The sequence below is a fragment of the Rhinatrema bivittatum genome, chromosome 3 (assembly GCF_901001135.1).
Source record: "Rhinatrema bivittatum chromosome 3, aRhiBiv1.1, whole genome shotgun sequence".
In the NCBI taxonomy this organism is placed as follows: Eukaryota; Metazoa; Chordata; class Amphibia; order Gymnophiona; family Rhinatrematidae; genus Rhinatrema; species Rhinatrema bivittatum.
The window spans coordinates 68,395,030-68,422,129 of NC_042617.1; the positions used below are offsets into that span (position 1 = coordinate 68,395,030).

Below are 27,100 nucleotides of genomic sequence, written 5' to 3' on the forward strand. Positions count from 1 at the left end.
TCATAATTCCTCTGTATCGCTCCATGTTGGGACCGCACCTTCAGTACTGTATACAGTTCTGGTCACTGCATCTCAAAAAAGATATAGTTGCACTGGAGAAAGTACAGAGAAGGGCGACCAGAATGATAAAGGGGATGGAACAGCTCCCCATGATGAAATACTAAAGAGCTTAGGGCTGTTCAGCTTTGAGAAGAGACAGCTGAGGGGGGATATGATAGAGGTGTTTAAAATCATGAGAGGTCTAGAACAGATAAATGTAAATCCATTATTTATTCTTTCGGTTAATAGAAGGACTAGGGGGCACTCCATGAAGTTAGCAAGTAGCACATATAAAACTAATTGGAGAAAATTCTTTTTCACTCAATGCACAATTAAGCTGTGGAATTTGTTGCCAGAGGATATGGTTAGTGTTGCTGGGCTAATAAAAGTTTGGATAAGTTCTTGGAGGAGAAGTCCATTACCTGCTATTAATCAAGTTGACGTAGGAATAGCCACTGCTATTACTGGCATCAGTAGCATGGGAGCTTCTTAGTGTTTGGGTACTTGCCAGGTACTTATGACTTGGATTGGCCACTATTGGCAACAGGATGCTTGGTCTGACCCAGTATGGCAATTTCTTATGTTAAAAAACAGAGATGTTTTTTTGAATAGAAGTACTATTTAGATTTACAACAGTACTTCAATTTCAGATGACATGACCAATGTACTTCACTCCCTCTAGTGGGTAAAACTCTTTATTTGCACTCTGTGTTCCTGTTCTTTAATGCAAAAATATGTTTGTGAGAATTACACCTGAGGAATAGCAAGTTATATTTTGATGTCTGATAGATTTTTAAGAGTCATTGTCTAAAAATGCCTCCCCCAAATCTTTTTGTTTTATAGGCATTATGGTGGATCTTTAAATGTTCAAGATATTCTTACCAGTTTTGACAATACAGGAAATGTCTGTAAGTAACCAATCTTTCCTTCCTTTTTACATTCTATTTGTACTTTTTCTAAAAAAGCATAGTCTATTTGCAAAAAAATCAGTTTAATGTATTATACGAAGACTAAGAAGCATTTCTTTTGTGGTTCCTTCATAGGCACAATTGCTCACTTGAAAGCTGTAAATGTATAATTTTAATTCTTGCTCTTTCTCTATATGAATGTGTGTGCATGTGTGTACATATCCTGTCTCTCATCTGGGAGGAAGAGTGGTCTAGTAGTAGAGCACTAGGCTATGATTCCTTAAAAGTTCTAGGCCGTGAGTTCAATATTTGAGTTTAACTCTGTGGTCTTCGGTGAATCATTTTACCTCCCTTGCCATCTGGAACCCAGTGGACAATCAGGAATGTACCTTAAACTTGTTTACTTGGTCTGCTTGCCGCACACCAAATTAGTGAAAAGACTTGAACGTCTGCCTTAGGACTTTCTTTGATCCATATTCTAGTGCACAAGTGGCCAACTCTGGTCCTTAAGAACCACAAACAGGTATTGTTTTCAGAATATCCACAAGGAATATGCATGAGATGTACCTGCATGCACTGCTTCCATTGTATGCAAATCTATTTCTTTGCAAATTCATTGTGGATATCCTGAAAACCAGGCCTGTTTGTGGCGCCTGAGAATGGGGGGGGGGGGGGGGGGGTTGGCCACCCCTGGCTTAGTGCTCTACTACCAAGCTACTCTTCCTTTCACATAAGACACTATATATGCATTAACTGTCAAATGCAACATTTAAGAACATTTTTAAGACAAGGTAAACTATTGTAAAAAAAAATAAAAATTCTACAAACATATACATTGGTCTGCAGTTGACACAGAATCAATAACCCAGGGTTTGAGCTTTACAGTGTGCCCTTAGTCAATGGATTCTAACTAATTTATTATTGCTCGCTTTAAAATCTAAGTCTATAACATGAGAATCAAATTCTGTCATAGTCTAGACACTTTTTTTTGTAAACTGTGGTAGAGATGGCTTGATGTCTTAGTCTTGAATTTTAAAGTAAATCATGTAAAATATCGCCGTATTTGAATCATTTGCCTAATAGCATTCTATAAAGCTCCAGTTATGGGTAGCTGTGGGGGATTTGGTTTTGTGCAGTTTATGCTTAAAGTAGTTCCCATCCCAGTATTCCAACTTGCATTTTTCTTTTTTGATTCAGAATCACTTTTATTACCCTGACAATTTGTGCATGTGTTGCCAAAGTAATATATAATGTGATTAAAATAAAAGGATCAAAATACATAACTGCTATAATAGTAAAATAAAATTAGAGATTACAGAAAGGCCAACATCCAAGACATTTATTGGATTCTGGTGCTGGCCATTTTGTCTTTGATTAAATTATGTTTCTGGCCTGGTGACAGGATACAAGATATTGTGCTGTTGTAGCTGCTGTTTCTATATCCCCAGCATTATATGGAATTTTTCCTGCTTGTTCTTTTGGGGAAGCCTTTATCTTTTTTTCCTGTCAGTTTTTGGAAATGTGTATCTCTGATACTCTTTGTTTTGCACAATGCAGGAGAAAATTCATTTCTTTTTCCATTTCTCTGGTGTTGTATTGAATGCAGAGTGTGGCTTCTTGGAGTTTGCAGTTCAGATTTTGTCTGTATATTTCCGTTTTTAATTTGTGGTCTCATTTTGCTTTTGGTGAGCTGACAAAATCGAAGTTTTGTATACCTCCCCCCCCCCCAAAAAAAAAAAACGGCCTGGTGTAAGTCATGCTTTGATGTCACTTTATCAATAGAAAACACAAAAAATGGTACTATATTATTTAATGCTCTATATTAAACTGATGGTTCAACAAAGTGATTTTTATTCTTGGCCTTGGAGACATAGGAAAAGCCAGTTTGCCCCTGACTGTGGAAGGAAACACTTTTCTTGGGTATATTTGCTGTTCCTTTAGCTATTGTCGTTATCCTTTTGTGAACACTGACATATAAAAACAGAGGAATGTCACTTTGTCCAGGGAATCTGTTCCATTACTTGTTTTTTCTTTAAAATACACAACAAAGAGGACAAAATATGCTACTAGTAAGAAGTAACTTTATTTTACCATCACTTTTTTAGCCTTTGGACCATTACCTTGCAAAACCCCCTAGTTAGCAGTGATTAAGAGCCCAGTTAAGTCGAACAGAGTGAAATAATGAATGACTGATATTTTTTTTTATTAGCAGCAATGAGTATTAACATTAGCTTGACTGCAGGAGGCCTGTATTGCTTTAGGACTTTTTTTGTGTCTCTGGGTCCATATTTGATCTCTTCTTACTGTACTGAAACTTTGCTCTCACTGTCACTGAATAAAATAATGAATCCCTCTTTATTTACTATTTTTGTGGTATCTGCTTTGCAATGCTACATTCCAAAATCAAAGCAGAAAGTCTTAGAATTTAGCACACGGGGACTATGCCCACTCAACTATATGGAGGCAAACACCAATATGTGAAATCTTAAGTCTATTGAACACTTTAAACTGTAATATGAATGAAAAATATATATTTAGAAAAGTATCAAAATTCCAGGCCAAAGTAATATTCCATTAAATCTCATATTAGTTATGATCCAAATGGAGACCATCCTCAGAGTCATCGTTCATGCAGAAAAAGATGGAATATGATTCATTGTCTTTAACTTCAAGACTAAAGATAAGTTCTGCCACACAGCAGACAGAAGAAACACATTTTTCTGAAGAAAGCTGAAGCATGAGTTGTTAGTACAAAACCATTGTCCTGCTTAGAATGTGACCTTGTGTGGCTGGTTTCAGTATTACCACTAATGGTCACAACGTTACTTGGCAAAGACTGTAGCTGAAGTATAGAATGACAATCAAGTTACATCCTAGAAGTGCATAAACAAGCAGAAGAGAAACCACTAGCTGGCAGCATCACTGTGCACAAACCATGAATAACATATTTGAGATGCTCTCGTAGAGCATTTATTTCATGTACAAATATACTTTGCATTCTTAATGAAATTTTTACGTTATGGAATTAGTTTAATAGTTTTGCAAAATTACAACATTTATGTGAAATTAATTCATATGACTATTAAGTGGAATTTTGCACTTTTTTTTTTATACTGGATGACCTTTTTAACATTTAACTCTTGGTGAACTTATTCATCTTTCATATTATTTTACAATTTTAATTACCTACAACAGCATACATGAAGTGTTACATTACACATAATTGATTCTTTTCTGCTTTATAAGGAAATATGCATAGTCAAATAAGTAAGAAGTGTTACAAAAAGAAAAGTTTGCTTTTGCTATTGCAGTTATCTACTGGAAGAAAGGTAAAGTAGTGACATGTTACTACAGAATCACCTTATGATTGCATACTAAAGGTTTGTATGTTTCAATGGAGGAACACTACTTATTACTACAGAATTTGTGATATTCCAGACATCACAGCTCACAATATTCTTTTAGGGTCAGGTGATACCTCTCCTATATGAGGGTAAATTTTCAAAGGCATTACATGGGTAAACCCCTATTTACTTAGGTAACATGAAAGCTTTGATAATTTTCAAAAGGATTTACATGCATAAAAACAAATAGGGGTATGAAAGGACATTATGAAAGGATTTGCATAAAAACAAATAGGGGTAGATTTTAAAAGGTGCACACGGTTCCCGGCGAGCATGTTATATAAAATGCGATGTCCGCAGGCACATGCGTGCCAGATTTTAACATCTGCGTGGGCAGGCGGGCCGCGACTCGTGCACGCAAGGGGGGGGGGTTACACTCTAAGCGCGGTGAGGTGTTTGGTCGTTTCTCAGTCCGCTCCTTAATTGGAACGGACTGGGAGGGAACTTCCCTAACCCTAACCCTATCCTCCTTCCTCCCTCTTCCCCTTTCCTCCCCGACCTCTAACCTAACCCTACCGAGGCCAAACTTTTTATTTTAATATATACTGCTTCTCTGGAGCAGAAGTATCTTCTCCACGCCGGTCAGTTTCACCAGGACAGCATCTAATGGCGCTATCCTGGCCCGGCCCTTTTACTTGGCCCAGCACTTCTGCGTGTAACAGGGGTTACGCGAGTGGCTGGACCCTTTTCAAAATGCGAGCAACACTCAGCCATGTGAGTAACCTCCGATTTTTACACGCTCAGGGCTCTTAAAATTTGGGCCCTTTCGTAACAATTTTTAAAATCCCAGTTATGCTCTGAAAGTGCAGTTGCATGCGTAAAACCTACTACCAATTCAATAGCATATATCATCAGCAATTTTCAAAAGCCCACTTGCCTGCAGTTTTTCATAGAAATCTTAACAGTATAAAAAACAGGTGTAAAATGTATGTGTTTTGTACCCATGACAATTTTCAAAGAATGCGCACATTTTCCCTTTGTAAATTTAGATACAAGGTCAGCAGGTCTTCCTTAATTATTTTTTGTTTTCATTCCCTTTTCTCCCAGTCCTCTTATGAACTACCTGAATGATATCTTACTGTGCCCCCTTTACAAGTACCCTGTAGTGTTGAGGCAGCAATATCACATTGAGAGCTCTTCATGCTGAAGCCTCAGAATGTCTTCAGTTGTCTATGGACAGACTAACTAAGGTAGTGACAGAAAGGGCAATCTCTATACCTAAGTAAAACAAATTAGCTTGAGTAACACCTCTACCCTGTGCTCCATTTGATGTGAGGGCAAGGCCCTAGATCCCTTCTTCTGTCTCACCCAAAAAGTACTTGAATACCTTCTACAATTCTCAGAATCCAGTCTTAAAATCAACTCTGTTAGGGTTTTCCTCAGTCTGTTTGGTACATATCAACTCCATGTTGAATGAAAACCTATTTTTAACCTTCTATCAGGTCTCTCTCTTTGTCATGGGACAACAATGTGCTTCTAGACCAAATGATGAAAAGCCATTTTGAGCCTTTGAACTCTTTTATGAGCTCAAATATTTAACCTTGAAGGTATATTTTTTGGTAGAGATCACTTCAGCCTACAGAGAGATTTATCCACCTTACCCTAGGTTTCATCATAGTAGTGTGGTGCTTTGCATGCATACCAAATTCCTGCCTACAGTTGTGTCAGACTTCATCCCTAATCAGTCAGTTGTTCTACTAATATTCTTCCTTAAAGATGAACTAGCTCTCCATACTTTTAGTTGCAAAAGAGCTGCCATCTTTTATCTGGCGTGGACTAAAATCCTTAAAAAGTCCACACAGCTGCTTTTTTAAATTATTATTGTTTTTTACCCCAGTTCACCTGGCAATAGGGTTACAAAATATACCATTTTCATTTGGATAGTGAACTAGATTTCTCTTTGCAACTCCTGAACGAGATTTACCTTAAAGGGGTATGTCAAGGCCCAGCATATTAACACAATGGCAACACTGGTTGCCAATAAAAAGTCTACATCTTTGAATAGATTTGAAGACTGCAGTGTGGAGTTCACTGCACACATTGAAATCACATTATTATCTGAAAATGGCTTCCTGTCGGGATAATAACTATCCAAACTCCTTAGACCTTCCCTGGGGTAAAACCCAGCTCATTCCCTGCTAGAGACCATTTTATGATTTAGAGTTGTCACTTTGTACTTAACCCCTCCTCCCCCCACCTCACTTAAAAAGTGATCTTCCTATTAGCAGTTGGTCTTCTTTTTCTGTTTGTTTGATGTCAACTTGTAGCTAGGGAGGCCTACTCGTGAGACTCCTTAAATTGCTTGTGTTCAAAGAAAGTATAGTTGTTTCCCTGGAACAGGTATTATCTGAAGTCGGCGGTTCACCCGTCACACACACCAAACCCACCTCCCCTTGGGAATTGTTCTGGAGAGTGGCGGAGGTAGCGTGGGAAGTTGGCACATGAGCAGTAAAGACTTTATAATCTTTAGCAGATAGCTCTGGAAAGTTTGTTCCTCTCAGTTCCATGCCCTAGCACGTGATCCTTCTCTATGACTGGTGAGCTGCTGCCTTTAGAGAATACTTGCTACAGATAAGCAACAAGTTTTCCCCTTGGAAGATAGAAATAAATTTATACAATGTAACTTGTGCAGGCATGTAACTAAATATTAGTAATTCAAAGCTTTTTACAGTGATTGGATTCCTTGTAAAAACTGTTTTGTTATCATCTTCCTCTCCGGTGATTCCAGGGCAGAACAGGACTGGCTGCCCTTCTGAGAGTCACCAGTGCTAAAAGTGAAAACGAATGTAATTCATTGCAGAAGGGCATGCCGAGATTTACTCTTACAAAGCTGTGTTCAGAAACTAAAGAAAAACAAGAAGTAACTGAATAAATACAAGACATATCTTTCTGTGTGTGTGAATATAGAAAACAAGGCTACTAATATCCTCCTTTTGAAGATTTCTATTTACAAACTGAGGCGTATGCACTAAATGGTGTTAATGTGTTAAACTCCTATGTTAGCGCTGAAAGCTCATTAAAGTGGTGTTAATGTGTTCACTTTAATAGTAGCACGGATTATTTTCAATTAATACAGATTTTTGCATTAAAATTTTAGAGAGCTGATTAACATGCAGAACTGTGCTAACCAGCCTATTTAAATGTAACAGTTTGCATTAATGTGTTTGCGTGCGATAACTTGGCTGTTAACACAAAAACTTAACTACATCTCTAGAGGTGGTATTATTTGAATTAAATATACACACTAACTTGTTAATTTTATTGCACACCTTAAATACATTCTTTTATATGCTTTAGTGAAATATGTATTAGCTGTGCTGCTAATATATTTGTTTCAGTTGTGGGTTAACACACATTTATTGCACTTTGATCAATAGGCCTCATACTAGTCCTGATATCCTTAAGTTTTGGTTTGAATGAGATTTTTTGTGCTCTTCAGCTCGAGAGCAGCAGAGGGAGCTGCTGTTACAGAGCTCATGATCAACTTTCAAAACTTCAAGACAAGCTGCAGCTATAAGGAAGTTGTAATTGTTTGTGTTTGTTTTTTTGGGTTTTTTTTTTTGTTATTCTTGATAGAATTTCTGATTCTGGATAGGAATGGCAGTATTCCACTCCCACATCACATGAGGGAGCTTTCTACTCTCTCCTTTCACATTCTCCTCCCCACTTCATGAAATTGGCAACATCTACTGCGTGCAGATATCTTGTGGCATACCGAGGGGGTTGTAGGGCCATAGGGAGGCCTGTGCAGCCACCAGTGGACCCATCCCATTGGTGGCCAAAAAACAGGGAGAGAGACTGTGTGGCCTCTGGTAGGCCTCATCCCACTGATGGCCAAAAAAACAGAAGACAGTTGGTGTGGCCGCTGGGGGACTTCATCCCACCAGCAGCTGAGCAGAAGAGAAGTGCACCCTTCTTATTGTCTGTGCCAGCCCTAAGGTATTAAAAACTCACTAGGGTAGCACTTTATTTATCGGATCTTGCGATCAGCGTGGAGGAAGTGCTAGCTCTGCAAATTTTTAATACCCCAGGGCTTGCACAGAGGAGGCATTAGCAGCAATCATTTTAGCTACTCCCCAGCAGGCATGTGGCAATAGTTACAATGGCAGCAAAGGACTGAGAGAGGCTCTGAGGCTGCCAGGAAAAGAAAGCGAGAGGGCCTGCCTTCAGTGTGTGTATGTGTGTGAATGAATAAGTGCCTGCCTGGAGGTCTGTGTTTTTGTGTGAAAATGAATGGAAACCTGCCTGAGGGATCTGATGTGTGAGAGTGAATGTGAGCCTCCCTGGGGGGTTGGTATGTGGGTTTGAGGCTGAATGGGAGCTTGCCTGAGGGTCTGTGCATGTATGTGAGGGAGCCAGTGAGCGTGAGTACATGTGTGTGTGTGAGCCCGTGAGAGCATGCATGTATGTATCTGTATGCAAGGTAACTGGTGAGACTGAGTGCGTGTGGATGTTTGAGATAGCCACACTATATGTGTGTGTGAAAGTGAGAACCTGTGTATGTAGGAGGGAATATGGGTGAGTAAGAGCTTAGATGTGTATGGTAGAGGTTGGGGTGGTCAGAGAGCCTGTGTATGAGTGTGTGTGTGTGTGTGTCTTTGAGAAAGGATGTGCATGTGTATGAGAGCGTAACTGTGTGTGTGAGAGAGAGGATGAGTTTGTGTGCCCTTTAGCCCCTAATTCTTGACAATTTCAGGGTGATTGGAAATCAAGAATTCCCAGGTATGGACAGCAGGGGCTTTTTTAAAATCCTTATTAGTTTTAATTATTGGGTGTTATTTGATGTCTACTGTTTTGAAATATTTTATTGGAGCTTTGGAAAAATTTAAAAAAATCTATAGAACTTTAATAGATGTTGTTTTGTTCGTTAGTAGTTTTGAAATATTCTTTTATTAGTATGGTTTTCCTATTATAATTAATGATTTATGTGTCTTGATTTTTGTTTGGTTTATGAGGAATAGTGATTCTATTTTTCCATTGCTACACTGTAGACAGAGTCTGGCTTCTTGGGATTTCCATTTCAGTTTTTGTAATTCTTTATTCTGCATTTGGTGAGGTTTACCTCTGTTTTGCACATGTGAACAAGATGAGAGATTCTGCTAACATGTAGTATCTGTGTAGGAATCTATAGTAATCAGGATTGTTTTGTTTCCCCAGTAGGTGGTGTATTGGTATTCTAGTGTAATATTTATTGTCCTGCTTTTTTACAGTGAGGTTTGTTGTTGTTAGAGTCCTTGGTGTTACTACTGTTACATTATGAGAGGTTTGTTATATAGATTTTGAGTGTCTTTTTGCAGGGTTTTGTGTTAGTTCACAATGTGTCTGGCAGTGGAAGATGTTTGTGCTGCTGTTACTGTGAGGTGACCCTAGAATTTGAAAATATTTTTTTGTTTGAGTTGTAAGGGAAACATCCAAGCTCTGTTGGTGGGGGAATTTCTGTGGTTGCACAGTGGGGCGGATTTTAAATGCCCTGCGCGCGTAAATCTGGCCAGACTTACGCGCGCAGGGCCCTCGCGCGCCAGCGCACCTATTTTGCATAGGCCACTGGTGCGCGCAGAGCCCCGGGACGCACGTAAGTCCCGGGGCTTTGTAAAAGGGGCGGGGAGGGGGCGTGTTGGGGGCGTGCCCGGAGCGACGCGGCATTTCGGGGGCGGGCCCGGGGGCGTGGCGCCAGCCCGGGGGCGTGGTCGAGACCTCCGGACCAGCCCCCGGGTTGGGTGATGGCGCGCCAGCAGCCCGCTGACGCGCGCAGATTTACGTCTGCTTTTAGCAGGCGTAAATCTGCTAACAAAGGTAAGGGGGGGGGGGGGTTAGATAGGGCCGGGGGGGTGGGTTAGGTAGGGGAAGGGAGGGGAAGGTGGGGGGAGGGCGAAGGAAAGTTCCCTCCGAGGCCGCTCCGAAATCGGAGCAGCCACAGACGGAACAGGCAGTGCGCGCTGGGCTTGGCGCGCGCAGGTTGCACAAATGTGCACCCCCTTGCGCGCGCCGACTCTGGATTTTATAAGATACGCGCGGCTACGCGCGTATCTTATAAAATCCAGCGTACTTTTGTTCGCGCCTGGTGCGCGAACAAAAGTACGCAATTGCGCAAATTTTTAAAATCTACCCCAGTGTGAACAGAACTGTCCCTTGTGTAGATTCCAGACTTTACTTTCATAGTCATATAGAATTAGTTGAATTAGGTTATCAAAAAATGTTATTGTTTAACTAGATGGGTGAAACTGGGCAGCTTTTTAAAAATTCCGCAAAAGACCCCTGGGACTTTCTTATTGAGCCGTTATTTTTAACAGCCAATTTTAAGGCAGGGGTCCATTCTATGGAGGTGGGTGATATGTATGGAAATGCTACTTTGGCTTGCCTCTCCCCACCCCCCCTAAATTATTCTGTTTAGAGTCGCTATTGATTTTCTGTGAGCTTAAGCATTAGTACAAGAAGGATGGGGGGTGGGGGTGGGGTCTGCAGTGGCATACCTAGGAGACCCTAGGTATGCCACTGCAGACATCTGATATGTTGCTCTACTTTGATTAGTTCTTAGGAAGCAGAACTGAATGATTGACCATTTGCAGTCTGATTATTTGCAAACTCAAGATTTTTGTTCAGCAAAATTAAAACCATGAGAATTTTACTAAGAATCTGAGTCCTATGTAAGAGATTAATTAGGATTAACAAAGGACCTTATGGTACAGAAGTTTTGCAAAATGAGAACCAGAAAAAGAAAAGGAAAGGGGGGTGGGAGGTGTTGATTTTAGTTAAGATAAATGCTAGTATAAGGCCAAACTTTTGTAAGGTGTACTATTTTAAAATACTGTGATTTAGAATGCCCTGATAAAATTTGATACTTTGTTAAAACAATTAAAATCAAAGAAGATGGGTTTCCTAACCCTAGTGATGTTTGAGACGAGTCCTTGTGGTTTGTGTGTGGTACACCTAGCGAGTAGAATAGTTTAAACATTGTTTTCTTTTAGTGCTTCGCTTTTATGTTGCATTCCTTTTTCATTTCTTCCTCAAGAAAGATTTGTGATGGTAGCATACAAAGTTCCCCTTTTGCATGCCGGAGGTTTCCAGGTGTACAGGGCTAGCCTTTATACATAACTTCTTGGGTAGACTTTTGCAGTTCTTTGTAGCAGGGCCTGTTGTAAAGGACAATTAGAAGGCTACTGTTGGCTGCAAATGGGAAGGAAAGCCAGGGATCATGCCACCTCAGTCTAGAAACAAGTTCAAAGTATCCCATCGAAAATTGTAAACCGTTGTGATGGCAAAACCGAATGACGGTATATAAAACTCGATAAATAAATAAAAAATAAAGTCCTCACATTAGTTTTCAAATGTCTACATTTAGCAGGCCAGCCTATATGATACATTTCTTGCAATGCTATAAGCTATCAAGCAGGCCGATACAGTACAGTGCGCTCCAGTGGAGTGCACTGTCAACCGGCATTTGGCCGCGCGTTTTCGACGCGCTAGCTTTACCCCTTATTCAGTAAGGGGTAATAGCACATCGAAAACGGACGTCCAACCCCCAAAGGTAGGCGTTAATTTCTGCCGGTGCCGGGGAAGTGCACAGAAAAGCCGTAAAAACAGCTTTTCTGTGCACCCTCCGACTTAATATCATGGCGATATTAAGTCAGAGGTCCCAAAAGTTAAAAAAAAAAGTTAAAAATAATAAAAAAAAGTTTTTAAATCAGCCCACGGGTTGAAAACTGGACGCTCAATTTTGCTGGTGTCTGGTTTCCGAACCAGTGGCTGTCAGTGGGCTCGAGAACCGACGCCGGCAAAATTGAGCGTCGGCTGTCAAACCCGCTGACAGCTGCTGCTCCTGTCCAAAAAGAGGCGCTAGGGACGCGCTAGTGTCCCTAGCGCCTCTTTTTACCGTGGGCTCTAATTTTAATATTTTGTCTTACTGTATCGCGCGCACAGGAGAGTGGCCTGTGCTCGCGCCGGGAGAGCGGGTTCTTGCCCGCTCTCCCGCGAACTTTACTATATCAGCCTGAAGGTTACTTAGGACCTTCTAGCAGGCTCTGCTCAACATTCAAGCTTTAGCGAAAGCCAAATGTCACAGAACATTTTGATTTTTTTGGTCCATCCCAATGGAATTTGATGCCATTACAGAGAGGCTGGAGGCAAGTCCTTTCTCCTTCAGGAAAATGATTAAGACCTATCTGTTTAGCTAGTTATTTTAGACATAGCTGGGCAGAGCTATAGGACTTATTGCCCTTGGTTCTATTCTATGTTTGTGTGTCCTGATGTAATGAGTTATTAATTATGATGTGTTGGATTTTATTGCTGTAAACTGGCTTTAGCTTAATAAGTTAAAGTGGAATATCTGGTCCCACTAAATAAATACATAAATAAATAAAAGATGTGTTGAACAGCTTCATATTGGGACTTTGATTTCATCAGCATAGCTGCACTTCCTTTTCTTCTATTAAAGATTCCTTTTGGCAGATTGTGTTCACTGTGAATTCTCTTCCATAGCAATGAATATTTTCTCCCTACGGCGAATGAGGTCATTTACCTTCTGAACTGACTTGTGCTTTTCAGTAACAATAATTGTTGTCATTCTGCTTAAATCTTCACAGATGTAGACAATTGTTTTGATCTCCAGAGTTGAGAAAAACTCCACTACTGTGGATTGCCCCAATTCTATAAATGTGTAGATGAACTATCAGGTGGAACAACTAACATTTTGTCTTGCAAGCCCTTGTTTAAGGGCCTTTGCATGACTTCTGTGGACACTAAGCAATATTCTGGCTCTTTGTTTGAATACTGCTTTATAGCTGCTGCCCATCACCAATGTGGGGACACAGTTCTGTTCTTTAAAGACATTACATGCTTCTTCTTCCCACTTCCACTGCACTTTCCTATTCCAGTTCTCTAAGCTTTTAAAGGGAATAACAACTATTGCCAAATAGCACTGTCATACAGCTGAACTTTTTTTGTGGATGACATTGAAAGGTATCACTTTATTTAAAGTCCAGAACTATTTGATTTTATCAAAAAATAGGATGTAGATACCCTAAGGCAGGAATTCTTACTGAGGGCCAAAAACAGGTCTGGTCTTCAGGAGATACACAATGAATATTCATCAGATGTATTTGTTTCCATATGGTCTTACAATATATCTAGTTTGTACAGCTTGCTTACCCTGAAAATGGACCTTTTTGTGACCCTGAATGACAGGAATTGAGAACTCATGCACTAGGCAGAGGGGCAGAGAAGTGGCTGTTAAGATATATCTTCTCAAAAGCTACTTAATTAATATTCTAGGATTTTCAGAAACGGCCATCCCGGCAATTTCTAAAATATTATATCTGCCATCAAAAGAGAAAGAAAAGAGAAAACAAGATCAAGATCAAACATCTGATAATTTAACAGATATATTAGAAAAATCTTTTGAGTAAGACAGAGTCTATGGCAACTCTGCTAGTGTCCTTTACACAAATATCAGATAGAGACACTATACTGCGTTTATCTTTTCACAACCAAAGTCAGCTTTTCTATGGTCAACAAATTAGAGTGTTTCCTGATATCACAAAGAAAATGCAAGAGGAAAGGAAATCTTTCCTGATGATGAAGAGCAAAGCAACCACAAGAGGAGCTAAATTCTATTTAAGATTTCTGTGTAGATGTATCTTATTTATCAAAATGATAGATATATTTTTTCAGAGCCTGAGCAATTACAGGTGTATTTTGATTCCCACTCCTAATATAACTCCAAGGGGGTTGGGCAAATTGAAATTAGATATGTCACTTTGCTGTAACTAATATTATGATTAAGATTTCCTTGAATCTGCTTTAATGTTTGTGTTCTCCCATTTATTCTTATAATATTCAGATAATAAGGGTATTTCTTACATGATGTAATGATTAGAATGATTTTATTTCTGTATTTTTCTGGAAGACATTGTTTTCAATGTTATTAGATTAAAGTTCAATAAAAAAAAAAAAAAAATACAATCAGTGTATACAAATTCCAGAACAAATAAAAACAAATGAAGAGACAAAGGGGATTGGGGGGGGGGGGGGGGGGGGGGGAGGGAGCCAAGATGGCTGCCGGTGACCTTCTAGAAGAGCTCCTCCACCGTGATTTTCTGTGTTGCCTCTTCGGATTTCTGATGCCACATACAAAGCGGAAGGCCAAGTTGCGGCGTGCTAGATCTGGAAAACCTCAACTGTGGATTGAGGGTTTTTCTCTCCCATCCCAAGAATGGCTCCAGAAGCGATCGCTTTAGGGAAAAATGCTGAGCAAACGCCATCCCTTTTGACTGAGGAAATATCACTGACCCCCAGGGCGCCTACCACACCTTCTCCTCCCAAATGTGAGCTTTCTGACCAACTGCTTATGGAAGAGCTGTGCAGAGCTAATATGAAATTGGGGCAAGTAGTGGCTAACCCTGACTGGGTTTTGAGTACTGAGGAGCCTGAATCTACTCTTGGGGCTGCAGGGGGATTGAGCCCCAATGGAAAAGTCTTGGAAGTCTCCTGAAGTGTAAGTAAAACATCTACCTCGCTAGATCAGCTTGAGTGCGGAATAAGGAGCAGAGGTGGTGCAGACTCGACTGCTATATTTCCAAATTTGGGTTTGGTTAAATCTCCAGAAATAGCGTTGGAAGTTCTGTGGCAAGCTATTATGTCCTTAGAATCTTCTATTTCTAATCTCACAAAGATTTTTATGGACACTAACTCTAAGGTGTTGGCTAATGTGAATTCTATCTTTCAGTCTGGGACAAGATTTGAAGTTGCAGATTCATGGTTTACTGCAGTGGAGCAAACTCAAACTGGTTTAATCTGATTTAATTACATCAAAGAGGCTGGAAAATATTGAAAACACTCTGAGGAGTTTTGAATTTCCCGGTTATAACATCTCTGCCTACTACTGATTTATTCAAAAGTTATCTCTCATGTTTTGAAAATTCCTGAAACAGCTACAACGGTGATCACTAAGTCATATTTTCTTCCTATGGGGTAGATTTTTAAAAAAGCGCATTTGCGTACTAAAATCCTGGATCGGCGCGCGCAAGGCTGCCGATTTTGGGCAGCTGGTGCGCGCCGAGCCGCGCAGCCTGTCTCCGTTCCCTCTGAGGCCGCTCCGAAATCGGAGCGGCCTCGGAGGGAGCTCTCTTTCGCCCTCCCCTCACCTTCCCCTCCCTTCCTCTACCTAACCCACCCCCCCGGTCCTATCTCAACCCCCCCTTACCTCTGTCTGTAGATTTACGCCTGCGAGAAGCAGATGTAAATTTACGTGCGCCAGCGGACTGCTGGCGCGCAGTGCTCCGACCCGGGGGCTGGTCCGAAGGCCTGGACCACGCCCCCGGTCCCGCCCCCGAAACGCGGCGCCCCGCCCCCGAAATGCCGCATTATCGGGTCCCGCCCCCGGCACGCCCCCTTCCAAAAACCCCGGGACCTACGCTCGTCCCGGGGTTCTGCGCGTGCCGGCGGCCTATGGAAAATAGGCGCGCCGGCGCGCAAGGCCCTGCTCGCATAAATCCGGGCGGATTTACACGAGCAGGGTTTTTAAAATCCGCCCGTATGTCTGATGGAACGGTATCTTATGACTCTCCTGAAGAAGCAGTGAATTTAACTCAGCTTCTGGAACAATCGCATGAGATGGTAGTTTCTAGACGAGGAACTCTATTGGTCTCATTCGCTTTTCTCACTGATTGAAATACTATTCATCGATTCTATTTCCGCAATTGTGAATCCATGTTCCAAGGTCAGAAGATATGGATTTTCCCAGACATTACAAGATCAACTCAACTCCGGAGGAAAACATTTCTATCAATGCGTGATAAGGTCCTTTCAAAGGGGGGGGGGGCTTATTTTTTATTGTAATATCTGTTGTGTCGGAGGTGGACCCTTTGATTGAGGTGGGGTTGACGCAGCCCATAGGTAGGAGACCTACGGGTCCCCACTGTCGGCAGGCGGAGTGGGCTGATGGACAGAGGCCAACTGGAGCTTCACCAATATCAGCCCTCGTTCCCCGCGGGTTGAGCCTTTGGGTGCCGGGGCCGGCTGGACTTAGGTGGGTCTCTGTAGGTAGTCGATGTAGAGATCAGGCTCAGCTCAGAGACAGCAGATAAGAGATGATACAGTCTTACACTGGACAAGGTAGTGTCCCGGAGACTCGAGCACCAAAGGAATGAAGGCAGACAGGGAGTACCCAAGCAAGAGCAGGCCAAAGCCTGAATAGAAGAAGCTGAAGGAGCGTCAAGAAACAGGCTTGAGTCAGGGCTGGCAGCAATCCAGAGGCAGTGGCAAGCAAGGCTGAGGTCTGATCACGGAGAAAGTCAAGCGTAGTCAAACGAAGCAGGAGTTTGGGTCTGAAGACAGGCAATGCGTAGTCAGGCGAAGCAGAGGTCTGGGCTTGGAGAGAGTCAATGGCATAGTCAGGCAAAGCAGAGTGCCAGGCTTGGAGAGAGTCAATGACGTGGTCAGGTGAAGCAGAGGTTTGGGCTTGGAGAGAGTCAATGGCATGGTCAAGCGAGGCAAAGTCAAAGTCAGTGTAGGCAATCCGAGGTATGAAGCATGACAGGAACAAGGAGACAGGAATGCAGGAGTGAGACGAATCTCTAGGAGGCAACGAGTACTCAACCAGCGATGAGACCTGTTGCAAAGGCAATGTTAGGGAGCGGAGCCTGCACTTAAATACTATAGCTCTTTTGACGTCATCATCTGGGGCTGCAGCTAGGTTCCCGCCACGGTCCCTACTTAAACATCAGTGATGCATGCGTGGCTAGGGAGGGGCACGGCACCGAGTAGCAGCGTCTCTCCGTGGGTCACACGGAGAGGCCCAACGAGAAGCAATGGACGTAGTGGCTGGACCAGGAACGCCGGGGACAGCAGCAGGGCCGGAGGCACAGGGGGAGGCCCGAGGACGGAGCTGATGGTCCACAGCCGCCAGCGAAGAGGAACCAGGAATGTGAGTCACTGTAGAAAGGTGAGGGGGTTGTGCCGCGGGTCTGTTGCGGATGGCACGCATAACAATATCCATGTAAATGTCATGTTAAATTTGGGAATGCTAATTATCTCTTTTTTGAGCCCTCATAACTTCGGGTATTTTTAGACATGCACACCTAATAAGACTCTGAAGTTAGGCAATAGATGATTATTGGGGTGTTTCCTCATCTATTTCATTTTACATATTTCATTGTTTATTGCTCTTTATAACCCTCCCCCCTTTATTTCCTTAGAGTCAGGCACAGATTACAATTTAATATTTTTCCTGTTGAATATTATTTTCTAACGAATTATGTATATTCAATTGTAACTGTATTGGTTTATTCCTTGACATCATTATATGATGTCTTCCTTGGTTGTCTTATTGTAAATGCAATAAAAAAGAAAAAAAAAACCAAAGATACATAGCACTCAAGTGAAATAAACAATATACTTCGACCCCAACTATCTGTACTAAACTCAATTTGTCTGCCCGAGGCTAAGATGGAAAGAGGCAAGTCTTTACCTTCTTTCTAAAGTTGAGGAATGCTCCACTCTTACCTCCAATGGAGACGAATTCCAAAACTCTGGACCACTAACTGAGAACATCCTTTTTCTGTTTGAGACTTTACATAAATCTTGTCTTGACGGAACTAACACCAACACTGCTGATTTTGAACGAAGATTGCGGGTAGGAAAGTAACCCTTAATCTTATCTTGTAAGTAAACTGCACCCCCTCCATTTAGTGCCTTATACATCAAAATCATGAGTTTAAAATTAACTCACTTTTCGACTGGTAACCAATGAAGGCATTTTAATAAAGGTGTTGCACTCACCCTACGTGGGATACCAAAAATCAAACGTGCTGCAATATTCTGTACCACCTGTAAATGCTGTAGACTCTTTTTAGGAAGACCCACTAGTACCACATTACAATAATCTAATACTGAACAAACCAATGCCTGAACCACCAATCTGAAAACCGAAACTTGAAAAAAGTTCGGAGTCTTCTTAATTGCCTGAGTCGAAGCCAAGCTTTTTGAACCATCGAACTGATATAAAAATCCAGTCAGAGCCTCATCAATTAACACTTCTAAATTCCTTACTTTCTGGCTTCTTTCGATAGCAACATCCCCTATTCTCAAGCTGTTTAATTTCTTGAATACTACCTCTTTCCCTACACACAACCATTCTGTTTTACTTACATTCACTAAAAGCTTTTGAGAAGCAAACCATTCCAAAATTTTCTTTAGCCCACCAGTAATTGTTTTCAAAGAAACAGACAGTTCATCCTGTACTGGAAACAAAAATTGCACATCATCAGCATAGCTGTAACCTTCAAACCCCACCTCCCAAATAAGTAATCCTAATGGTTGCAAGAAAAGATTAAATAACGGGGACAAAGGGGATCCTTGTGGAACCCTGCACTCAAAACTATATGGTTTTGATGAGACTCTCCTCACACGAACCACAGAGGAACATTTTGTCAGGAAATAAAATAACCAATCCCAAACCCAAACCTTACCCCCTAAGCCTAGTTGTCTACACCATACCAAAAGCAAATCATGGTCGACCAAGTCAAAAGCACTGGACAAATTCAACAGGATCATCACCACAGGTATTCCCTTATCTCTATATTTCAATAACTCATCTTGCATAGATTCCACCACTGTTTTGGTGCTATAACCCTTTCTAAACCCTGACTGACATCTATCCAAGCCTTTCACCTCCTCCAAATAACTAGACAACTGAGAACATACGACCTTTTCCAACACGTTAGCCAAAAAAAGGTTATTAGAAATAGGATGATAACTGGCACAGTTTTGAATTGTCCAGCGAACCCATTTTATTTATTTATTTATTTGTTTATTTTATTTTCTCTTTATTGCATTTTAACATAATTACACAAACTAACATTTGTGATTGGGTAAAGCAGATGTATCACATACAAAGATAAACTCAAGATATCATCTTCAATCAAAAATATAATAGGATGTGAACTCCATCTTTACAATAAGAATTCAATGGGGCGGATACTTCAACAAATTTTGAGCGAGCCAATATTAGGAAAAAACGGAAAAAAGAAACGACGGCGGCTGTGAGGTGCCTACTTAAGCCTTCTGGACTGTTAACGCTGCATTAGAGTGTGAATCAATAAAAAAGTAAAGTTGAGATGGTTCAAAGAAAACATAGACTAAATCAAGGTATGTTACGACACATTTGCAGGGGTACCGAAGTACAAATTTAGAACAGATAGCCAATGTCTCTGTCCTCATCTCAATAAACTTTTTCCTTCTTTCCTGTGTTGACCGGGTGATATCAGGAAACATCCTGATTGTATAACCATAGTATTTTTCAGTTCTCTTATGGAAAAGCAATCTCATCACTGAACTCTTTTCTGTTATAAACGCAAAGGACACAAATAAAGTTGCCCTCATTGAGATTGTATCCTCAGTTGATAGTTCTAAGAGATCTGTAATATTCATCTGTGACTGGGGTTCACCCTCCTCCTGGCCGTCTTCCTGTTTCTTTTGAGGAAGGAAATAAGCTTTTAAAATTAAAGGCAAAGCTTCTGGAGGCATATTCAATATGTCTGTTAAATATTTCTTAAATAAATCAATTGGAGGCATCTGAGGAATGACCGGGAAGTTAAGAACCCTTAAATTTAAGCTACTGAGGTTGTTTTCAATATTTTCAACTTTTTTTCTTAGTATAGTCTCTTGTTGATACACATGATGGCATTCAGTTTCAACAGCTTTCATTTTCTCTCCCATCAGCTGAAAGTCACCAGTATAAAATGCAGAGTTGCTTATTTTTATTATTTTTTTCTCATATTTAAGTATTATATTTGAAAGACAGTATAAACATATGATTACGCTAACAATCATAAATGGTAACCACACCCATTCCCCATTTAGAGTATATTATTGAACTATGTAACCGTATAATACTGGTACCTTTTGGATAATTTAGAAACCAAACATATTTGTGCCTAACTGTAAACCGTTGTGATGGTGCTCTACTAAACGACGGTATAGAAAAGTTTTTTTAAATTAAATTAAATCTCACGAAGTTTATCATCCTGAGCATCCAATCTTTTCTGGTTCTCTATACTTCGTGAATTTACTCCAATACAAACTTTTGATAAGTTCACAACGGCTGCTTCAATGGCAGCCATAGCTTCCCACAGAGCTTCCATCGTGATCACCGCAGGTTTTACAAGAAAGGGTTTTAATACTTGTACTGACTCAGCCCTTTCTGCAGCACCAGTCTCAGTGTCCTTTTCAGTTTCCAGCGTTGGTGTGTCGGGGTCGATGGTATATAATCTTCTAGCTGAGCAGTTCCTCCTGCTGCAGCCATATTCAAGCCTCTCTCCGGCTTGTGGCTTGTCGGCGAACTTTTTGATGTTATCTCTCGCTTCTCACCATTTCGCTGAGGTGGGGATGGCGTCTCAGGCGCTCCGGGACTCAGCGAGATCTCTTCTGCCATAGAGAGGGACACTCGTTCCACGTCCCTCTCCAACGCGGCACTCGCTCCCGGCTGGTTCGGCGTCGAGGAGAAGTAGGTAGTAATAATAATCTGTCGTGATTCAGGTGTCTCCACTGAGGCCAGGCTCTCGTGGAGCCGTGCCTTCCGTTTAGTGTGCGGCATTTGTAACTTGTTTTACGAAGAAATATGATTTCAAGAGGAGCGTCCTTCTCACACTCCTCACCAAGCCGCCATCTTGGACTCCGCCCCCGCGAAGCCCATTTTAAAATCGGGGTTACCATAGACTGTTTCAAGGTTTCCAGCAAATAACCTTCCTCCAGGGACACATTGACTATCAACTGCAATCTAGACAAGAAATCTTCTGGTATTGATTTAATCAAGAACGACGGGCATGGGTCCAGATTTACAGTTTTGCAACACATTCTGTAATTCAAGAATATCCACCCATTCAAATTGCAGTAATTCCCTTCTATCCATATAACCATCTAACTCACTCACAACTATGTCCACAACTCCCAACCTTTGCCCAATCAGTTCTCGACTCTCCTGAATTTTATTGCACCAAAAACTAACAAAAATATCTCCATCTATCGCATTTGGAATCTCAGACCTAGGAAGACAATTTCCCCCCCCCCCCAACAAGGATTGAGTAATCCTAAATATTTCTTGTGGATTATAATCCGTTTTCTCTATCTTATCTTTCAGAAACATTTTTTCGCATGTCTAACTTCAGACATGTATCTATTAGCAGATGTATGCCAATTCACTTTGTCACCCCATAGATGGGATTTTATCCAGATCCTTTCCAATTTCCATACCTCTTGTCTGTTCTTGTTCAACTCAGGGGTAAACCAAGGCGCAGAAGCCACCCTATTATGTAACCTCACTTTCTCTGGGACAATCCCTATCTAGAACATTCACAATAGAAGAATTCCATTGGCCAACCAATTCCTCCACCTTTTTATTCTCCAATACCCCATTCTGATTAAAACATATCCACATTGATTTTTCCTCAGACTATTTTTTTTACTCCCAGTCTGTTGACCCTGACCAACTCCGAGGACTACAGGGAAAAAATAAATCAGATGGTGATCGGACCATGGCACCTCCCTTTCATACAGGATTCTCAATTTCCCAGCCTCTACCATGCGCATGGGGGCAATTACTAAATCTAACGTATGTCCCTATTGATGCGTCGGGAAGTCCACTATCTGAACCAACCCAAAAGAGGCTAACAAATTCAAAAAATCTTGGGCCACCCTACAGGATTCATCTTCGACGTGGAGATTAAAATCTCCCACTATAACAAACTTCGAGAAACAAAGTGTTTTAGCTTCAATAAATTCTAATACTTCTTGCACCTTACCTGAATTTGTTCCTGGGGGTAGATATAAAAACATCAGTCTCAGCTGATATTTCCCCTTGAAACTAATCAGTAGGTATTCACAACCATTAATAGTTTGAGAAAATATCTGTTCTACAGACCAACCCTCTCTAAAATCACAGCCACCCCACCCTTCTATGATCAAATAAAACATTAAACCCCATTGGGCAAAATAACAAAAAGAGGGCAGCAGAATCATCACTTAACCACGTTTCAGTAAAAAATAAAAATCTACCCCCTCAGTCATAATTAAATCATGTACTAAAATAGTTATCGTAGTTGGGTTTAAAAAACGTTTGAACAAGTTCCTGGAGGAGAAGTCCATAAACTGTTATTAATCAAGTAGACTTAGGGCATAGCCTCTACAATATCACTGTGTGATAGCAGCAGAGGATCTATTTCCTCTTTTGGATCTTGCCAGGTACTAGTGATCTGGATTGGCTACTATTGGAAACTGGATACTGGGCTTAAAGGACCCTTGTTTGAGTTAGTATGGCAATTCTTATGTTTTTTGTTCTGCTGCTTCTCCTGTTGGCATTTTCTTATTTCTCAATTTTACATTGTTGTTGTTATGTGTGTTTGTGGATCCTTGGGTGCTGTGGAGGTGACCACGCCCACGGGGAAGAGCCCCATGAGGAGCCACAGAACTGGGCTAGATTCGTACTACACAAACAAGAGAGTTCTTTTATTTAACAGCTTGAAGAGAGCCCCCAGAGGTGGCAGTAGTGAGGCAGTCTCATAATTGCAGTCTCAGGGACCTCGGCAGAGGGAGCCCTTCTCTCCTAGATGATGTCAGGAGGGTCCGCAGCAGGTCTCCCAGTGAAAGAGGTACTGTGGATGAGATAAACTGAGAGTTAGAGTACTCACTAGGTGTTTGCTGTTGATATGCAATTCCACCAGGTCATTGTAGAAGGTACAGGCACCGAGGCAGGGAGAGCAGGGCCTCGAGGAGCGAGTACCTGTTCCCTGTAAGGCACCTGAAAATAAAGCAGAGGGCCCCTGAGGAGCGGGTACCCAGGTTAGCATATACCCCGAAGGGCAGAGAGAGAGAGAGAGATAGCTTCCTGCGGCAACACGGAAGCGGCAGAGTAGCGTAGACAAGAACGGATTCAAGTCCTTGCTAACTCGGGGAGCTAGCAAAGGAGTGAAGGTAATATAACTGGATGGCGTGAGGTCAGTCTAAATTAATTATTACTTGTTGCAGAAAGTGGAAGCCTGTGAGTCTCTGCCAGGGCGCCTCTCGAATCATAATCATAGTTGTTTGTAGTTAGATTTTGGGGGCTGTTCTGTGAGGTTTCAGTTGGCAGCTTAACCTTTCATTCATGAAGGATAAGGGTTTGGGGATTTGAGGGTCTCCCTATGTTTAATCCCCCAGAGGTTTTAGCCCCCATTTGTAGTAGGAGACCCTCCAGGAATTCTTGTACAGGAATATAATTTTATATACTAATAATGGAATGAAAAAGAAATGGGTGCAGGCCCAACAGGCTGTTATTGATAAAATAAACTTCATACTTCCAAGCATCAAACAGGACCACAAGCAGGGATTCTGAGTGAAGTAGTAGAAGTTAGATTCCATAGATTCCATGCAAGACAGTTGAGGAAATGCAGAAACTTTGGCAGGTCTTTCTCATTTCTTTCTGCAGGTACTAAAAGCTACCAAAAACTGAAGGATGGCTGGGAAACATCTTTCACCAGAGCAGTCACCACTGTTACCACTTCCACTGCTGTCCAGGCAGATGTCCTGATACATAGTGAGGAACCAATTCAGTATGAAAAATGTCTGCAGATCGACTCCCTCAGGGAGCATGTGGCAGAACACAGAGAAGAGGTGATGAAACTGAGAAGTATCCAGGAGAATGAGAACTACATTGATGTAATGCTTATCAAGGAATCTAAGATGGAGAACTGAAGCACAGGGGAAAGGTGAAACTGGATGACATGATGACAGCTGAATCTAGATTTCTATGATTAATAGACCCTATACCATAGCTATGATTTCCCTTGAACGGAGAAAGTGGTATCCAGCTCTGGAAATGGTGGAGGAAAAAACCATCCCATGATTAAGAAGAATCAAAACATGCAAACCCAAAGCAGCAGGTGAAGCCACCACTGCACCTAGGAGGAGAGGGGTAGTAGTGGTTGGTGACTTGCTTCTGAGGTGCTTGGAGGCATCTGTTGACCCAGACATGTACAAGGAAGTGTGTTGTCTGCTGCCAAAATTCAAGACATTATGGAAAGAGTGCCAAAAGTCCTCAAGCCTACTGACTACTCTATAATGCTACTCATCTATGTTGGCACGAATGATACTGCCAGGTGCCACTCAGATTGCATCAAAAGTGACTTCATGGCTCTGGAAGAGAGGGTAAAGCAGATATGTGCACAGGTGGTATTCTCCTCCATCCTCCCAGGCAAGAATAAAGACCCAGGCAGGGAAGTTTGCATTTTGGAGTTAAATGAATGTATATATTGTGTTTACAAGTGCGTTTTGGCTTCCTGGACCATGGGATGATGTTTCAAGGTTTGCTAAGCAGAGATGAGGTCCACGTACGTGACTATGGCCTTTCCCTCCCCCATCTCCCTTTCAAAGGCAAAAAGGTCTGCAGACTAAGTTCGAATCCCACTCCCATTCCAAATATTAAAAAATCCCTGGTGTCTAAGGTCACCCCATTCCCTACCCCAAAAAAGAGATCCCTGGTGGTTTTAGAGGGGCAAGTGAAGTACAAATATCACTTTCAAAGGAATTTGGGAAGAGTTCATAAAATTACCCTATTGTGAAAAAATAGCAGGCATGGTGAATATGAAACAAGATTCTGTCATTCACTTGCTCTTTAAGCCGGAGTAATGGCAATGGGAAACAACACCTTCCGGTTGAAAAACTTCAAAAGTCCACAAACTCAAGAGATTTGAAAGATTTCTGGGTTGACCAAGGACTATATTGAGGTCCCAACGCATAAACCATTATTAAACATGCAGACTTGGGAAAAGCCACCGCTTATCCCTGTGAGTGGGCAACAAGAAATGGACCTATAACATTACTATTCTTTGGGTTCTGTTGGATACTTCCAAGAGATCTGGATTGGCCACTATTGAAGACAGGATGCTGGACTCAGTGGACCTTTGCTGTGATCCATCATGATACCTCTTATGATCTTATCTGAAAACCAGCTGATATTGTCAGGGGAAGGGAGCAGAAATACACTCTTTGGAGCTTACAGAAACATCAATGCTTGGTGGGAGCCAACTCTAGCAAACAACTCCCACCCCTCCCAGCAATGGAAATAAGATCCTGGATGCCACTGCAAGCTAAATAAACAAGTCTGTTGTTCCACCTGCAAAAAACAATGGTTCAGTAAGGGTAAAATCACTTTTTTTTGATTCACAGAGGTGAAGGACAAAACCAGAATAGCTACAAAGATGTTAAAGAAGTTCCTGCAGTAGACAGCTAACACATGTTGGCCATATTGGGTTCCAATATCATGTATTTTAATTTTAATTTTTTAAACATTTTATTTAACAACTCAGACACAGCAAGTTTATCAACAATATTAGAATATAATGCCTATAGTATATATCATATGCAATATTACACATTGTACAACAGTACCCTAGGATACAGCACATCAGTAAGACCCCACAAACAATATACCAGTGTTTCCCAATCCTCTCCTGGAGGGACACCTAGCCAGTTGAGTTTTCAGGATATCTGTAATGAATATGCATGAGATAGATTACCTGTACTAGGTGTTCAATGTATGCAGATCAACAGGGCAGGAGGAACCACTAGGCGAGCTAGGCCTGTGCCTAGGGCGCCGAGACTTAGGGGGTGCCATGGAAGGCGGCAGAATTTTTAAAGGGCAAAATGTGCCAGCCCCTGACTTGCCCTGCCTCCCCCCCAGTGCCACCTTCCCGATGCCCCCCTGGTGGTTCAGAGGAAGGCCCGGGAGCAATCTGCCGCTCCCGGGGCCTTGGCTGCCACTAACCAAAATGGCACACGTGACCTTTAGCCCCTACCATATGACAGGGGCCAACCAATGGCACTGGTAGCCCCTGTCACATGGTAGGGGCTGAAGGCCACCGGCGCCAGGGGCGAATTGGCCTATTGGGGGATCGGGCTTCCTCCAGTGGGCCAGTCTAGCTGATCACGTGGCCAAAGTCTCCGGCTGCACTGATCTTCTTTCTGTCTGTGTGTGTGTGTGTGTGTTTCTGTTTGGTGTATGTGAGGTGTATGTGAGAAAGGAATGGAGCTTCTGGGTGTGTGTGTATGTGAGAAAGGAATGGAGCTTCTGGGTGTGTGTGTATGAGAGAAAGGAATGGAGCTTCTGTGTGGGTGTATGTAGTGTGTTTGTGAGAAAGGAATCTGCCAGTTTAAAAAAATGAAATGTGATAATACATATACTTCAACTTTTGTGCTGGTAGTGCAACTTTTGAAAAGTTGGATGAAAGATGAAATTACTGAATTTTAAGCATCCCTCTTCTGGAAAATAACATTTAACTTAAAGTGGGTAGAGACAAATACTAAAGCAAAAAAAATTAAAGTATTTAAAATGTTCATCTCAGCAAAATCACAAATTAAAGATACTGATGCCAGGTGGGGTTTGGTTTTTTTTTTTTTTTTAAGCATAATTTAAACATGAAGGCTTGAATAGTTCCAATCTGAAACAATTTTGCTTTTTTTTTTTTTTTAAAGCCTTTAGAAAATGTATATTTTGAAATGACTAAGACTGGAATCTTCCCATTTAAAAGGGAAGCTGACTAAGGATGTCTTTCTGTTCCATATCTCCCACATGAATAATCATACAACTGATAGTTTGAAAAAAGACACTTGCTTTATTGCCTGAAAGTGTAAAACAAGAGAAGCTGTACGGTGTGGGTGGCTGTCCCTTGGGAGGACAGAACCTGAAGGAAGGGTGTCATTTTGCCTTCTAATAGGAATGTGGTT

At 41.6% G+C, this 27,100-nt stretch overlaps 1 protein-coding gene across 1 annotated transcript in view; it reads left to right on the plus strand.

The window, feature by feature from the left end:
* CAMKMT (calmodulin-lysine N-methyltransferase) overlaps window positions 1-27,100 on the plus strand; it is a 785,377-nt gene that overhangs the window by 106,230 nt on the left and 652,047 nt on the right. Inside the window, 1 exon segment of the mRNA XM_029593342.1 lies at window positions 883-947. Coding sequence (XP_029449202.1) covers window positions 883-947 — 65 coding nt within the window.